The sequence below is a fragment of the Hemiscyllium ocellatum genome, chromosome 50 (genome assembly GCF_020745735.1).
Source record: "Hemiscyllium ocellatum isolate sHemOce1 chromosome 50, sHemOce1.pat.X.cur, whole genome shotgun sequence".
In the NCBI taxonomy this organism is placed as follows: Eukaryota; Metazoa; Chordata; class Chondrichthyes; order Orectolobiformes; family Hemiscylliidae; genus Hemiscyllium; species Hemiscyllium ocellatum.
The window spans coordinates 4,808,698-4,824,547 of record NC_083450.1 but is presented as its reverse complement, the minus strand read 5'-3'; the positions used below and the strand labels follow the sequence as shown (position 1 = coordinate 4,824,547).

At 52.9% G+C, this 15,850-nt stretch overlaps 2 protein-coding genes across 2 annotated transcripts; both read right to left on the bottom strand.

Annotated features, from left to right (window-relative positions):
- Nucleotides 1-3,225: 3,225 nt before the first annotated feature.
- Nucleotides 3,226-4,347, bottom strand: LOC132805529 (relaxin-3 receptor 2-like). The gene has a single exon (XM_060820640.1). The coding sequence runs from the start codon at nt 4,345-4,347 to the stop codon at nt 3,226-3,228; it is 1,122 nt and encodes a 373-aa protein (XP_060676623.1).
- Nucleotides 4,348-11,059: 6,712 nt separating this feature from the next.
- On the bottom strand, nt 11,060-12,229 carry LOC132805528 (relaxin-3 receptor 1-like). Its single transcript, XM_060820639.1, has one exon. The coding sequence runs from the start codon at nt 12,227-12,229 to the stop codon at nt 11,060-11,062; it is 1,170 nt and encodes a 389-aa protein (XP_060676622.1).
- Nucleotides 12,230-15,850: the final 3,621 nt, after the last annotated feature.

The window sequence follows — 15,850 nt, the reverse complement described above, 5'->3', positions numbered from 1 at the left end:
CCAGCCCCTACACCCCCTCCCTATCTCTGTCACCCCCTCCAGCCCCTACACCCCCTCCCTATCTCTGTCACCCCCTCCAGCCCCTACACCCCCTCCCTATTCCTGTCACCTCCTCCAGCCCCCTACACCCCCTCCCTATCTCTATCACTCCCTCCAGCTCCTACACCCCCTCCCTATCTCTGTCACCCCCTCCAGCCCCTACACCCCCTCCCTATCTCTGTCACCCCCTCCAGCCCCTACACCCCCTCCCTATCTCTGTCACCCCCTCCAGGCCCTACACCCCCTCCCTATCTCTGTCACCCCCTCCAGGCCCTACACCCCCTTCCCATCTCTGTCACTCCTTCCAGCCCCTACACCCCCTCCCTATCTCTGTATCCCCTCCATACCTTTGTCACACCGTCCAGCCCCCTACACCCCCTCCCTATCTCTGTCACCTCCTCAGACCCCTACACCCCCTCCCTATCTCTGTCACCCCCTCCAACCCTTCATCCCCTCCCTATCTAGTCACCCCATCTAGCCCGTACACCCCTTTCTATCTCTGTCTCCCCCTCCAGTCCCTACATCCCCTCCCTATCTCTGTCACTCCCTCCATACCTTTGTCACACCCTCCAGCCCCTACACTCCCTCCCTATCTCTGTCACCTCCTCCAGCCCCTACACCCCCTCCCTATCTCTGTCACCTCCTCCAGCCCTTCACCCCCTCCCTATCTCTGTCACCCCCTCCAACCCTTCATCCCCTCCCTATCTAGTCACCCCATCTAGCCCGTACACCCCTTTCTATCTCTGTCTCCCCCTCCAGTCCCTACATCCCCTCCCTATCTCTGTCACTCCCTCCATACCTTTGTCACACCCTCCAGCCCCTACACTCCCTCCCTATCTCTGTCACCTCCTCCAGCCCCTACACCCCCTCCCTATCTCTGTCACCTCCTCCAGCCCTTCACCCCCTTCCTATCTAGTCACCCCCTCCAGCCCCCTACACCCCTCCCTATCTCTGTACCCCCTCCAGCCCCTACACTCCCTCTCTATCTCTGTCTCCCCCTCCAGCCCCTACACTCTCTCCCTATCTCTGTCACCTCCTCCAGTCCCCTACACCCCCTCCCTATCTCTATCTCCCCCTCCAGCCCCTACACCCCTCCCTATCTCTGTCACCCCCTCCAGTTCCCTATACCCCCTCCCTGTCTTTGTCACCCACTCCAGCCCCTACACCCCCTCCCCATCTCTGTAACCTCTCCAGCCCCTACACCCCTCCCCATCTCTGTACCCCATTCCAGCCCATACAACCCCTTCCCAACTCTGTCACTTCCTCCAGCCCTTCACCCCCTCCCTATCTAGTCACCTCACCTAGCCCCTACACCCCCTTCCTATCTCTGTCACCTCCTGCAGCCCCTACACCCCCTCCCTATCTCTGGCACCTCCTCCAGCCCCTACACCCTCTCCCTATCTCTGTCACTCTCTCCAGCCCCTACACCCCCTCCCTATCTCGGTCACCCCCTCCAGCCCGCTACACTCCCTCCCTATCTCTGTCACCTCCTCCAGCCCCTACACCCCCTCCCTATTTCTGTAGCTCACCCACGCCCCCACTGAGATTTCTGCTCCCTCTTCCAATTCTGGTCTCCTCCGCACCTCCCTCCTCTGATTTCAATTTCTTGCCTGGAAGCCATTGCTGAAAGGCTTAGCGATGGTTCCCTCTGGTCGTTCTTATCCACGCCAGTCAGTAAACCAGGAATACCTCAATCGCTCTAAATCTCAGGAGGGTTCAAATCCACCTGAACCCAATTAAAAATTCCGTTCCCAAGCAGAAAAATGAGTACAAGGTACATTTGTTGTGGGAATAACGTATTTTTTAAGTCAAGAAGGTAAATCATTTCAAGCAGTTACTGTGAACATTCCGGATGAAGGGCTCTTTCCCGTAATGTCGATTCTCTTGCTCCTCGGACAATGCCTACCCCGCTGTGCTTTTCCAGCACCTCACCTCTCGCCTCTGAATTGCCGGCATCTGCAGTCCTCACTTTCTCCTGACAAGAATCGCTGTCGAAAACGGCAGATTCCTTATCGCCCTCTCATCAGGACCGGCAGCAAGAATGCCAAATCTCACTGGGAACGACGATCTACAAGCTGCTCGAAAGGGCCAGTGCCGGTCGGTTGGGGGTGAGCGTCGCGATGGGCTCTGATTGACAGTATCCCCGCAAGCTCTGGTTTCTCTGAGGCTTGGTGATGGCTGGACGTATCCCTCTTGCTTGCAGAGGACCCAATAGATATTCTCGTTGTTGCTCCAGGTTCTGTGCGATCGAGCGTTTGTGATGAACGGCGCCCCCTGGCAGGGGGAGAGACCCTCCTGCTCCATCCCCGTCTTGGAGCTGTTGGCGTTTTCCCAGATGTCGCCCTTGGGCACTGGAGGCAATCCAGTCGATGCGATCACCGTCAGGTGACCGACGTTTCTGATCCACCCAGAGATGCACCCTCGGCCCCCCCCCAGGCCTGTAGGGGGCAGAGTCCACCCCCCCAGGAGTGTCCTGGCAGGGGTAAAGGTCAGGGAGGGCTCCCTTTGCTGGGCGAGATACGTTGGTGCCAATGGAATCCCAAATTCCTATTTGCTCCTGGTCAACGCCACACACTTGCCCCCAACCCGTTCTTTCACCGGAGGAGGGGGGAGGTTGTTGGGCATCTAAGTATGGTATGAGCCCACCAACCCATGTCCAATTGCCTTTCACAACCCCCTCCCTTGACCCCATCCATTTACCCACTGGTTCCTCATTGTGTTTCACAACATCCCTTGACCACATTGGCCAATTGGATTTCCCAACTGCCCCCCTGTAACCCCACCCCTTTACCCCACTGGCCAATTGGATTTCCCAACTGCCCCCTGTAACCCCACCCCTTTACCCCATTGGCCAATTGGATTTCCCAACTGCCCCCGTAACCCCACCCCTTTACCCCATTGGCCAATTGGATTTCCCAACTGCCCCCTGTAACCCCACCCCTTTACCCCATTGGCCAATTGGATTTCCCAACTGCCCCCCGTAACCCCACCCCTTTACCCCATTGGCCAATTGGATTTCCCAACTGCCCCCTGTAACCCCACCCCTTTACCCCACTGGCCAATTGGATTTCCCAACTGTCCCCCCCCATGCCCCCTCCCCTTTACCCCAGTGCCCAATCGCGTTTCACGACCCCACCCCTTGTCCTCCCCTTTTCACCACCCCCCCTCACCCCACCCCCGCCCCCATCAGATCTCCTGGGCTGCCACCGAGGTGTTGGGGGAAGGGGTGCAGTGCCCGCTGCTGCAGTTGGCTTGGCTGTCCAGCTGGTGGAGGGGCAGGTCGGGTGCCCCGTGGCCCCCGGGGCGTGGGGAGGAGGAGGAGGAGCGGGGGCAGCCGAGCGGGTGGCGGCGCTGAGCGAGCCGGGCCAGGTCCGCCCTCAGCGTCCGGCGGAACTCCCTGCGCGCCAGGCAGTAGAGGATGGGGTTGAAGCAGCTGTTGGCGTTGGCCAAGCAGATGGTGAGCGGGTGCACGTAGGTGTGGGCGGCAAGGTAGGGCGGGCCCCAGGGCACCGCCCCCAGCCGCACCAGCACCTCCCAGAGGGCGATGGCGTGGTTGGGCAGCCAGCAGAGGAAGAAGGCGGCCGCTATGGTGGGCATCAGGCGGGCTGGGCTGGGGCGGGTGACCCCTGACTCCCGCCCCCTCAGCAGCCGCAGGAGCTGGGCGTAACTGATGCCAATGGCCACCACCGGTGCCAGGAATGTCAGGGCGATCCTCTGCAGCTTGTAGACCTCCGACCAGTGCCAGCTGTCCGGGTACCGCTGGATGCAGAGCTCCTCGCCGTTGACCGAGATCGTCTGGGCGTAGATGGCGGCCGGGAGACTGGCAATGCCCGCTCCCAGCCAGATGGCTGAGGTGACCCAGCAGATGGCGCCCCTGCGGGGTCGGAGGTCGCGGCCGGCCGCCGCCCGGTAGCGCCCCACGCTCAGGGCGGTCAGGAAGAAGGCGTTGGCGTAGACGCTGAGCACGGTGACGGACAGCACCAGCTTGCACATGGCGTGGCCAAAGGGCCAAGTGTAGTCCAGCGCCAACTCGGCAGCCCAGAAGGGCAGCGCCAACGCCAACTGGATTCCGGCCAGCGCCAACTGGAAGACCAGGCGGTCCCCGGCCGCTTGGCCCCTCCAGCCTGTGCCCGCTGCCAGCCTCAGCACCAGCAGGTTGCCCGTCAGCCCCAGGGCGCACACTAGCGAGTAGATCAGCGCCGTCGTTACCCTCAGGCCATGGGGGGACTCAGGCAACAAGAGCATCTCGTCCAGGAAACCCCCAGAGACGTTGGCCAGGTCTGCCCAGGGCCCCCAGCTAGCCTGCATCCTTCCCCTCTCCCCACTGTCCGCCTTCCCTCACCGAGTGGCTCCTCTCTTCCCCACCCCCTGGGAGCCTCCAGACCCAACCAGCGTCCCAGGGCCAACCTGGAGGGAGGGAGGGAGCCGGGGAATGGGGCAGTGAGACTGGTGGAGGTCTGTCTGCCCAGCGGCAGCTTCCTCCTCCCCGCTCAGCTGCTCAAATCTCTCCCCTTTGCTCTCTCCCTCTGTCTCTATCTCTCTCTCTCTCTCTCTCTCTTTATCTCTCTCCCTTTCTCTCTGTCTCTATCTCTCTCTTTCTCTCTGTCTCACTCTCTGCCTGTCTCTTTATCTCTCTCTTTCTCTGTCTTTCTCTCTTTTCCCCTCTATGTCTTTATCTCTCTCTATTTCTCTCACTCTCTCTCTATCTCTGTTTGTCTGTCTCTCACTTTCTCTCTGCCTCTCTATTTATGTCTCTCTCTTTCTCTGTCTCTCTCACTCTCTCTGTCTCCGTCTGTCTGTCTTTCTCTCTCTCGGCCTCTCTCTTTATCTTTCTCTCTCTCTCCCTCTCTCTGATGCACACTCACTTGCGGTCAACTCCCTTTCACAAGTGACATTTGGATTCACCCCCTCCCCTTCCCAACATTTCCTGGACTGTGTCCCGACCTTGCTTCCCAAGCCTCTGCCAAATTCCCATGGCTTTTCCGGTCGCGGAGGCTTTGATTTTGGACCAGAGTGAACAAGGGTTGGGGCGGGGAGAGGTCGTTATCATCAGCTCATGGCAAGTGAAGGGGTGTGTGTGTGTGTGTGTGTGTGTGTGTGAGTGTATGTGTGAGTGTGTGTGTGTGTGAGTGTCTGTCTGTGAGTGTCTGTGTGTGTGTGAGTGTGTGTGAGTGTGTGTGTGTGTGAGTGTCTGTCTGTGAGTGTCTGTGTGTGTGTGTGTGTGTGAGTGTGTGTGTGTGTGTGTGAGAGTGTCTGTGAGTGTGTGTGAGAGTGTGTGAATGTCTGTGTGAGTGTGTGTGAGTGTCTGTGTGTGTGTGTGAGTGTGTGTGTGTGTGTGTGTGTGTGTGTGAGTGTCTGTGTGTGTGAGTGTGTGTGAGTGTCTCTGTGTGTGTGTGTGTGTGTGTGAGTGTCTGTGTGTGTGAGTGTGTGTGAGTGTCTGTGTGTGTGTGTGTGTGTGTGTGTGTGTGTAACTCTGTCGAACATCCACCCTCCAGTATCAGGGTGACCTACCCAAGCTTCTTGCTTGAAATGGGATATTGTAGGCAGGCTGCAGAGGTTTCCACTTTCCACACTTGGGCCCAGCATTGACCGCCCCTCCTTACCTGCCCCTTTCAGAAGGGTTAGGGTGAGTCTAACGTCTTCCCAAACCGTTCCTATTGAGCACACTCCCTTTCTTGCAGCACATCCCAGACCGCAAGGACACACCGTGCCAACAAATAGATTCTCCTTCCCTCCCACGCGCCGTCCTCTGGTCCAACTGCCCATTCCCTGCTGCTGATGGGAACATCCTCCCTCATTTCCCTCGATCGGATTCCTGTTGGACTTTCGATGTTTGCAAACAAAACAAAAGCTTTTTTTTCAGGAACGCAGCCATTTGGAGTTTGCTGCTCTCAATAGGACGCTGACAGATGCATCTTAAAAGAAAACTTCTTCTATTTTTATTCAATTTCCACCCACCAGGACACCAAAGTGGCCAATGAAGGGAAATACTGCGTGATCAAACAGTGATTAAATCAAAATAAAGTTGGAGGGGGGGGGAAATAATAAACTCCTCTCCCTGAACAGCTCAAGGGTGTTGGTGGACACCGTGTGCTCCTTCTCCAGAGACAGCTGGGATCTACCGCGGTAGAGGGGCAGGCAGTCGGCCCTAATGACCCCCTCCACGGCCCGCTGCCTGGACCTGTTTCTGGCCAGTTTGGCCAGGCCCAGGAGCCCCCAGACCCACGAGGAGGTCCTCAGTCCTGCCCTCTGACGGATGCTTTGAACTCACGAGGCAGCTCTGTCGCCTGATGGGACCAGCTTCCCCCTTGTGTCGTACAATGGCGCCATCCACTGGCCTTTCTGCTCAACTCAGTGCATTCGCAGCAACAGGCCCATGCAGCTGATTAGAGTCATAGAGACGTACAGCACGGAAACAGACCCTTCGGTCCAACCCGTCCATGCCGACCAGATATCCCCAACCCAATCTAGTCCCACCTGCCAGCACCCGGCCCATATCCCTCCCAACTCTTCCTATTCATATACCCATCCAAATGCCTCTCAAATGTTGCAATTGTACCAGCCTCCACCACTCCCTCTGGCAGCTCATTCCATACTCTGTATGAAAAAGTTGCCCCTTAGGTCTCTTTTATATCTTTCCCCTCTCACCCTAAACCTATGCCCCTCTAGTTCTGGACTCCCCGACCCCAGGGAAAAAACTTTGCCTATTTAACCTATCCATGATTTTGTAAACCTCTATAAGGTCACCCCTCAGCCTCCCATGCTCCAGGGAAAACAGCCCCAGCCTGTTCAGCCTCTCCCTCTAGCTCAAACCCTCCAACCCTGGCAACATACTTGTAAATCTTTTCTGAACCCTTTCAAGTTTTGCAACATCTTTCCGATAGGAAGGAGACCAGAATTGCACACAATATTCCAACAGTGGCCTAGCCAATGTCCTGTACAGCCGCAACATGACCTCCCAACTTCTGTACTCAATACTCTGACCAATAAAGGAAAGCATACCAAACGCCTTTTTCACTATCCTATCTACCTGCGACTCCACTTTCAAGGAGCTATGAACCTGCACTCCAAAGTCTCTTTGTTCAGCAACACTCCCTAGGACCTTACCATTAAGTGTATAAGTCCTGCTGAGATTTGCTTTCCAAAAATGCAGCACTTCGCATTTATCTGAATTAAACTCCATCTGCCACTTCTCAGCCCATTGGTCCATCTGATCAAGATCCTGTTGTAATCTGAGGTAACTCACTTCACTGTCCACTACACCTCCAATTTTGATGTCATCTGCAAACTTACTAACTGTACCTCTTATGCTCGCATCCAAATCATTTATGTAAATGACAAAAAGTAGAGGATCCACAACCCAGCACCGATCGTTGTGGCACTCCACTGGTCACAGGCCTCCAGTCTGAAAAACAACCCTCCACCACCACCCTCTGTCTTCTACCTTTGAGCCAGTTCTGTATCCAAATGGCTAGTTCTCTCTGTATTCCGTGAGATCTAACCTTGCTAACCAGTCTCCCATGGGGAACCTTGTCGAACGCCTTACTGAAGTCCATATCGATCACATCTACTGCTCTGCCCTCATCAATCTTCTTTGTTACATCTTCAAAAGACTCAATCAAGTTTGAGAGACATGATTTCTCACGCACAACGCCATGTTGACTATCCCGAATCAGTCCTTGCCTTTCCAAATACATGTACATCCTGTCCCTCAGGATTCCCTCCTCTGCCATCCCCCTGGGGAAGAGCTGTTCAATCGAATTTTGTTAAATCCTTTGCCCCCTTCAAGGTCAAATGGACGAGATCTTTTTCCTGTGCTTGGGGGGAGTCCGTAACTGGAGGGCATAGGTTTAGGGTGAGAGGGGAAAGGGACTTAAGGGGCAACATTTTCACGCAGAGGGTGGTGCGTGTATGGAAAGAGCTGCCAGAGGAAGTGGTGGAGGCTGGTACAATGACAACATTTAAAAGGCATCTGGATGGGGACATGAATAGGAAGGGTTTAGAGGGATATGGGCCAAGTGCTGGCAAACCCAGATTAATTTCGGGGTTGGCATAGATGAGTTGGACCAAAGGGTCTGTTTCCCTGCTGTACATCTCCTTGACTCTAATCTCCCGATCCACTTTTGAACGTTCGTGTTGAATCTTGTGTAGGTTAGGGGCATTGGTCAGGGGAAATGTTATTAGATTCCCTACAGTGTGGAAACAGGCCCTTCGGCCCAACAAGTCCACACCGACCCTCTGAAGAGTAACCCACCCAGCCCCATTCTCCCTCTGACTAATGCACCTAACACTACTGGCAAGTTAGCACGGCCAATCCACCCTAACCTGCACATCTTTGGATTGTGTGAGGAAACCTGAGCACCCAAAGGAAATCCACGCTGACACGGGGAGAACGTGCAAACTATACACAGACAGTCTGCCGAAGGCTGGAATCGAACCTGGGTCCCTGGTGCTGGGAGGCAGCAGTGCTAACCACTGAGCCACCGTGCCACCCCAAATGTGGAGTAATAGGGTTGGGAGATGGGTTTGGATGGGGTCGGTGTGGACTTGTTGGGCTGAAGGGCCTGTTTCCACACTGTAAGGATTTTATGATCCTGTGAACCATCTCCCATTCAGGCAGGGGGAACTATCACCGCTGGCCTGCTAATCCAGAGACCCAGGTAATGTTCTGAGGACTTGGGTTCAAGCCCCCCCATGTCAAAATTGTATTCAGTAAAAATCTGGAATTAAGAGTCTAATGATGACCATTGCTGGGGGGAGAAAAACCCAATGCGTTTGACTCAAGGTCCTTTAGAGAAGAAAACTGCCATCCTCACTAGGTCTGGATTACATGTGACTCCAGACCCACTTCGATGCAGTAGATTCCCCTCTGATTAGGGATGAGGAAGAAAATGCTGGCTCAGTCTCTGTCCTGTGAATGAATCCTCAAAGATAGCACTCTGGCAGAAAGCAATACAGAATTGCCTCACCTCCCTCCCTCTAGTTCTTTTCCCAGGTCCCTTCACTCCACATCACCCCCTGGTGACTGACCCCTTCTTTCCAGTGGGAATGGTTTCTCCCCCCCCTCCACCCCCCTCACCCTCTTGTGATTCCAACCTGCCCCTTAACCATTTCTGCAGGTTTCCCTCAGTCTCTCCCGCCTCCTATTCTGGGGGATAATCTCCCTCTGTACCCTGTCAGAGATCACAATATCCTTCTTAAAGTGGTGACACCAGAATTGGATACCCAATGCCAACCCACTGTTGGCAGGTAACTCACAGATAGCTCACCACCAGAGTGTACAGTGGATTTGACTGGGAATGAGCAGGAAGCAGCCAGGAAAGGAATTTCTGATCCTTATAATTAGAATTAGAATCCCTACAGTGTGGAAACAGGCCCAACCAATCCACACCGACCCTCTGAAGAGTAGCCCACCCAGACCCATTCCCCTACCTGTTATTTATTCCTGACTAATGCACCTAACCCTGGACACAATGAGCAATTTTAGCCATAGCCAATTCACCCTAACCTGCGCAGCTTTGGATTGTGGGATGAGACCAGAGCAAATCCAAGCAGGCACAGGGGGCGAATGTGCAAACTCCACACAGACAGGTGCCCCAGGCTGGGATCGAACCCGGGTCCCTGGCACTGCGAGGCAGCAGGGCTGACCACTGAGCCACCGTGCCACCCTCGTGCCACTCAGCTGAAGATCTGCCCTCAACTTTGGCAGCGGATGCAAACCAAGTACGGAAGAGGTGGTCACCACATCTGAAGGGTCAAGCAGCTCAGGACAGATGCAACAACTCGCATCCCGGGCGAAGGACTCGACAACAAATGTGGAAAGATTGTTTCACGTTGCGGGATATGCTCACAGAATGAGGGGTTGCCCATTGAGGACGGAGATGAGGAGGAATTCCTTCTCTCCAAGGGGAGCGAATCTGTGGAATTTTTATTTACCGCAGGCATCGTTAGGTATATCCGAGGCTGCGATTTTTTAATCAGGAAGGGGTTATGGGAAAAAGGTGGGGAAAGAAGGAGTTGAGGGGTGATCTATTCAATGGGCTGAATGGCCTTCTTTCATTCCCGTGTCTGATGGAAGACTCTAAGTGGTCGTCTTTTGCAATTATGAAAGTTTGGGACAATGTAGCCTTGACCAATGTCCACCAATGTGCAGCAAAACATTGAGGAGGATTGAAATTAAGGTGAAGGGGCCATCAATACAGACAGTCACTGAACTGTTCACTTTGGAGATTTGCTTTTCCAGAGAGCAGTGGAAATGAGAATCCTGCTCCATGGGGACTGGGCAAAGCCAGTAATGATAAGCTGGCTAAGCATCATACGATCTTAAGATGTAGCAGCCAATATTGGCCATTGATCCCCTTCCTGTATCCTCGAATATATTTAATAGCCCAGCCTCCACAGCAGTGGTAAAGAATTTCACAGATTCACTCCCCTCGGAGGGGAAATGAATCCTCCCTAGCTCTGTCTTGAGTGGGCAACCCTTGAAACTGAGATGATGCCCCCCTGGTTCTAGACTCTCCCACCAGGAGAAACAATCTCTCCACCTCCACCCTGTCAAGTCCCCAAAGTATCTCGCATGTTTCAATATGGTCGCCTCTCAATCTTGTAGAGTCATGGGGCACGGAAACAGGCCCTTCCGCTCAGCCTGCCCAGGCCAACCAAGTTTCCCAACCTGAACTAGTCCCATTTTCCTTGGTTGAGCCCTAACTCTCTAAGTCTTTCCTATCCGTGTCCTAAACTCCAATGAGTACAGGCCCAACCGACTCGACCGCTCCTTGTAAGAAAATGCCTCTATACCCAGGTTCAACCTCACCCTCCTTCTCTGGACTGCCTCCTATTATTACTTACAATGGATGCAAACGTTGGAAATGGATAGCAGGAAGGCTAAGGAGGAGGCTGGGGATGCTGAATGGTTTATTATATACATGTACAGGCATATTGTTCTTCCGTCAGACCGAGCGATAGATGGAGTCCACAGGTTGGGTGCCCCCCCCAGTGGACAGCAGTTGGAGTGCACCCTTCAGTTCTGTTGCACAAGACTGGAGGTGGTTGAAGGCAGCGTGTTACATCTCTGACCGGGGGCGTTGGATTCCAGCTGGCTGTTCAGTGGGTTCAAGGGGATGCCAACCTGGTTGGCTTCGTGTTGACTCGGGTAGAGGGCGGCGCCCTGGCACGTCCACAGGGAGCTGACGGAGGAGATCCTTTGGAAGACATTCTTCATTGCCTCCCTGAACTCCCTCCGCATCAGGCAGTAGATAATGGGGTTGAGGCAGCTATTGGTGTAGGCCAAGCAGATGGTGAATGGGTGGATGTAGGTGTGAGTGATATAGTATGCTCTGCTCCAATGGACCAATTCCAATTTGACCAGCACTCCCCAGCAGGTTATCACATGGTTAGGAAGCCAGCAAAGGAGGAAGGACATGATCAACAGGATGACAGACTTGGTGACTTTGGATTGCCTCTTTGCATTGTTGCCACTCAGTTTATGGTGGTGCAGAAATCTTATAAGCAGCAAATAGCAAACGGTTATGACTGTCAGGGGGATTATGAAAGTCAGCAAAATTCTCTGAATGTGTTGGTAGGCCAGGAAGTATTGTCCAGCTGGGAATTTCTGGATGCACAGTTCATCGCCGTAGATGTTGACGGTCTGGGAGTATATGGTCAGGGGTAAGGTCGCAGCGACAGCGGTCAGCCAGATGGCCAGGATGACGCACTTGACCATGCAGGGCCGGGAGGGAGCCCTGCCCGGTCTGAGGGTTTGCACCATTGAGCAGTAGCGGCTGACGCTCATGGCGGTCAGGAAGAAGACGCTTGCGTGCATGTTCAGCACGGTGACAAAGAGGACCAGCTTGCACATGGCAAGGCCGAAGGGCCAGATGTGGTCCAGGACGATTTCCGCTGCCCAAAAGGGCAGCACCAACACAAAGTGGAAGTCGGTCAGGGCCAGATTGAAGACGAAGCGGTTGATGGTGGACGGGCTCTGTCTGTTGAAGCCTCGGATGAGATACAAGACCAACAGGTTTCCCAGAATCCCCATGGCGCACGTGACAGAGTAGATCAGTGCTATGGTGATTCGTAAAATGGTGTAGAAGGCCCCTAAGACACCAAAATTGCCTGGTCCAAAGATTGAAGTGCTGTTCAACTCCAAGTAATCATTGTCGGTCGCATTGTCAAAATCTGACCCAAGCATTGTGGCTTCAAGCCAAAAACAACATGCCAATCATTGACTAAGAAACAATTAAATGCAGGCTATTGTGCTAAATTATGGCTAGGTAATTGTCATTAATACCAAAGTTATAATGAGACGTTATCCCACAGGCCTCCTCAGATGAAATAAAAGGTCTCACAGGCAATATGTCAAAGAAGAGTTGGGGGGCAGGCTTCTCTGCAATGAACTGGGGCCAACGTCCATCCCTCAGCTGTCATCACCAAAGCACAGACACACCCAGCCTTTACTGCAATACTGGTTGTGGGATCTTCCTGTGCTGAGATTAGCAGATGTGTTTCCTCTACTGGAACTTCAAAAGATCCTGCGTCCACTTCTGGGGAGTCCCGCGGTGTTGGAAGGTGCTACGGAAATGCAGGCTCATTCCCTCACTCGTTACATGAGCGCAGACACGCACAAAGCAAACGTTTGGTGCTTCAGTTTTGAGCAGATTGAAATCCACGTAATGCCTTCTGTCGAACCTTCTTGAAGGGTTTCATCCTCTGCCCAGCACTGCACTGCAACTGTGCTCAGCTATGTTTAACCCGTGACAGAATTTTGCAATTTGTATCAAAGGCTTGCTACTAAATATATTACAAATATGTGCTAGAAACTGGCTAGCAGTCTCTCTCTCTCTCTCTCTCTCTTCTGAACACTCTTTGATCCTTTAGCTACGTGCAGGAGAGTTGGCACCCGGGACTAATGAGTCCCTCAAATGAACAATTCCAAAAGGAAGCTTAGTCTTTAGGACAACGTTCAGAGATGTGCAGGGCTGGTGGAAATAGTGCTTCCTTATCCATCTCCTCTGCCGTTCCTCCCTTACTCACAGAATGCAACTGACGAAGGGTCTCAGCCCGAAACGTTGAGTTTTCTACTCCTGGGATGCTGTCTGACCTGCTGTGTTTTCCCAGCTCTGCATCTGTTGACTGTGAGTCCCAGTTCCTCACTGCCTACCTGCAGCCTCACGTTGGTCCATCATCTCGCCTTCGGGGGTGCAGTCGCTGTCCAGCGTGCTGAAACCTGGCCAAGCCGGCCGAGACCACCACCCTGAGGTCAGAGGGCACCCGCACCCCTCCCACGGGTCGCTGTCCGCGGTGCTGAAACCCTCAAGGTGCCCCGGAGACGCAGGTTCGCTCCGGGCAGCCTGCGCTGTCCGAGGTCCTGAAAACTCTGCTCGCTTCCCCCTGAGCCTATGACCTGGTCCCCAAGAGCCCAACCCAGATTTGGCGAAACTTTCCGCATCGAAGGTTCCTATGGCGACCTATGACGGACACCGCCCCTTGTAGCTGAGTACAACCTATCTGTGGGCAAGCCCTCTTGCAGCCGAGCCCTGGACCGGGAGAAGAGTGAGGTGGAAAGAAGGTGCCAGTTCACAGCTGAATACGCGATGAAATATGCTCCAAGACAGCTCCAAACGCTGAGAACCCACTTCATCAATTGCACAGAGGCATTTCCTATCAGTTGCTGTGGATGAGGTCTAAAATAAAAGTGCACTATATAACTCAGATGAACCTCAGTACCACAGCAATAATGATGATACCAGAACCCTCACTGTAACACTCTGATATACCCCATACCCCTTACTGTAACACTCTGATATACCCTACACCCCTCACTGTAACACTCTGATATACCCCACACCCCTTACTGTAACACTGACATACCCCACAACCCTCACTGTTACACTCTGATATACCCCACACCCCTTACTGTTACACTCTGATATACCCTACACCCCTCACTGTAACACTCTGATATATCCCACACCCCTCAGTGTAACACACTGATATACCCCACACCCCTCACTGTAACACTCTGATATACCCCACACCCCTTACTGTTACACTCTGATATACCCCACACCCCTCAGTGTAACACACTGATATATCACACACTCCTCACTGTAACATTCTGATATATCCCACACCCCTCACTGTAACACACTGATATATCCCACACCGCTCACTGTAACACACTGATATACCCCACACCCCTCACTGTAACACACTGATATATCCCACACCTCTCACTGTAACACTCTGATATACCCCACACCCCTCAGTGTAACACACTGATATACCCCACACTCCTCACTGTAACACTCTGATATATCCCACACCCCTCACTGTAACACTCTGATATACCCCACACCCCTCACTGTAACACTCTGATATACCCCACACCCCTCACTGTAACACTCTGATATATCCCACACCCCTCAGTGTAACATACTGACATATCCCACACCCCTCACTGTAACACACTGATATACCCCACACTCCTCACTGTTACACTCTGATATACCCCACACCGCTCAGTGTAACACACTGATATACCCCACACCCCTCACTGTAACACTCTAATATACCCCACACCCCTTACTGTTACACTCTGATATACCCTACACCCCTCACTGTAACACACTGATATATCCCACACCCCTTACTGTCACACTCTGATATACCCTACACCCCTCACTGTAACACACTGATATATCCCACACCCCTCACTGTAACATTCTGATATACCCCACATACCTCACTGTAACACACTGATATACCCTACACCCCTCACTGTAACACACTGATATATCCCACACCCCTCACTGTAACATTCTGATATACCCCACATACCTCACTATAACACACTGATATATCCCACACCCCTCACTGTAACACACTGATATACCCCACACCCCTCACTGTAACACTCTGATATACCCCACACCACTCATTGTAACACTCTGATATACCCCACACTCCTCACTGTTACACTCTGATATACCCCACACCCCTCAGTGTAACACACTGATATATCCCACACCCCTCACTGTAACACTCTGATATATCCCACACCCCTCACTGTACTACACTGATATACCCCACACCCCTCACTGTAACACTCTGATATATCCCATTTCTTACTGTAACACTCTGATATACCCCTCACCCCTCAGTGTAACACACTGATATACCTCACACCCCTCACTGTAACACTCTGATATATCCCATTTGTTACTGTAACACTCTGATATATCCCACACCCCTTACTGTTACACTCTGATATACCCCACACCCCTCACTCTAACACACTGATATACCCTACACTGCTCACTCTAACACACTGATATACCCACAACTCTCACTGTAACACACTGACATTCCCACAACCCTATCTGTAACACTCTGATATATTCTATATCCCTCATGTCACATTCTGATACATCCCACACCTTCATTGTAACATGCTGATATACCCCACGCCCTTTATAGTAGAACTCTGATATATCCCACAACCCCTCACTGTAACACTCTGATATACCCCAAACCCCTCACTGTGCACACTGATAGATCCCATTCCCCTTACTGTAACACTGATATACCCCACACCTCTCACTCTAACACTCTGATATACCCACAACCCTCACTGTAAGACTGATATATCCCACACCCCTCACTGTATCACTGATATACCACACAGCCCTCAATGTAACACTGATATACCCCACACCCCTCACTGTAACACACTGATATACCCCACACCCCTCACTGTAACACACTGATATACTCCACACCCCTCACTGTAACACACTGATATACCCACACC

Bases quoted from the DNA above. Each gene is read 5' to 3' on its own strand.
- LOC132805529 (XM_060820640.1), bottom strand. From the start codon at position 4,347: ATGCAGGCTAGCTGGGGGCCCTGGGCAGACCTGGCCAACGTCTCTGGG.
- LOC132805528 (XM_060820639.1), bottom strand. From the start codon at position 12,229: ATGCTTGGGTCAGATTTTGACAATGCGACCGACAATGATTACTTGGAG.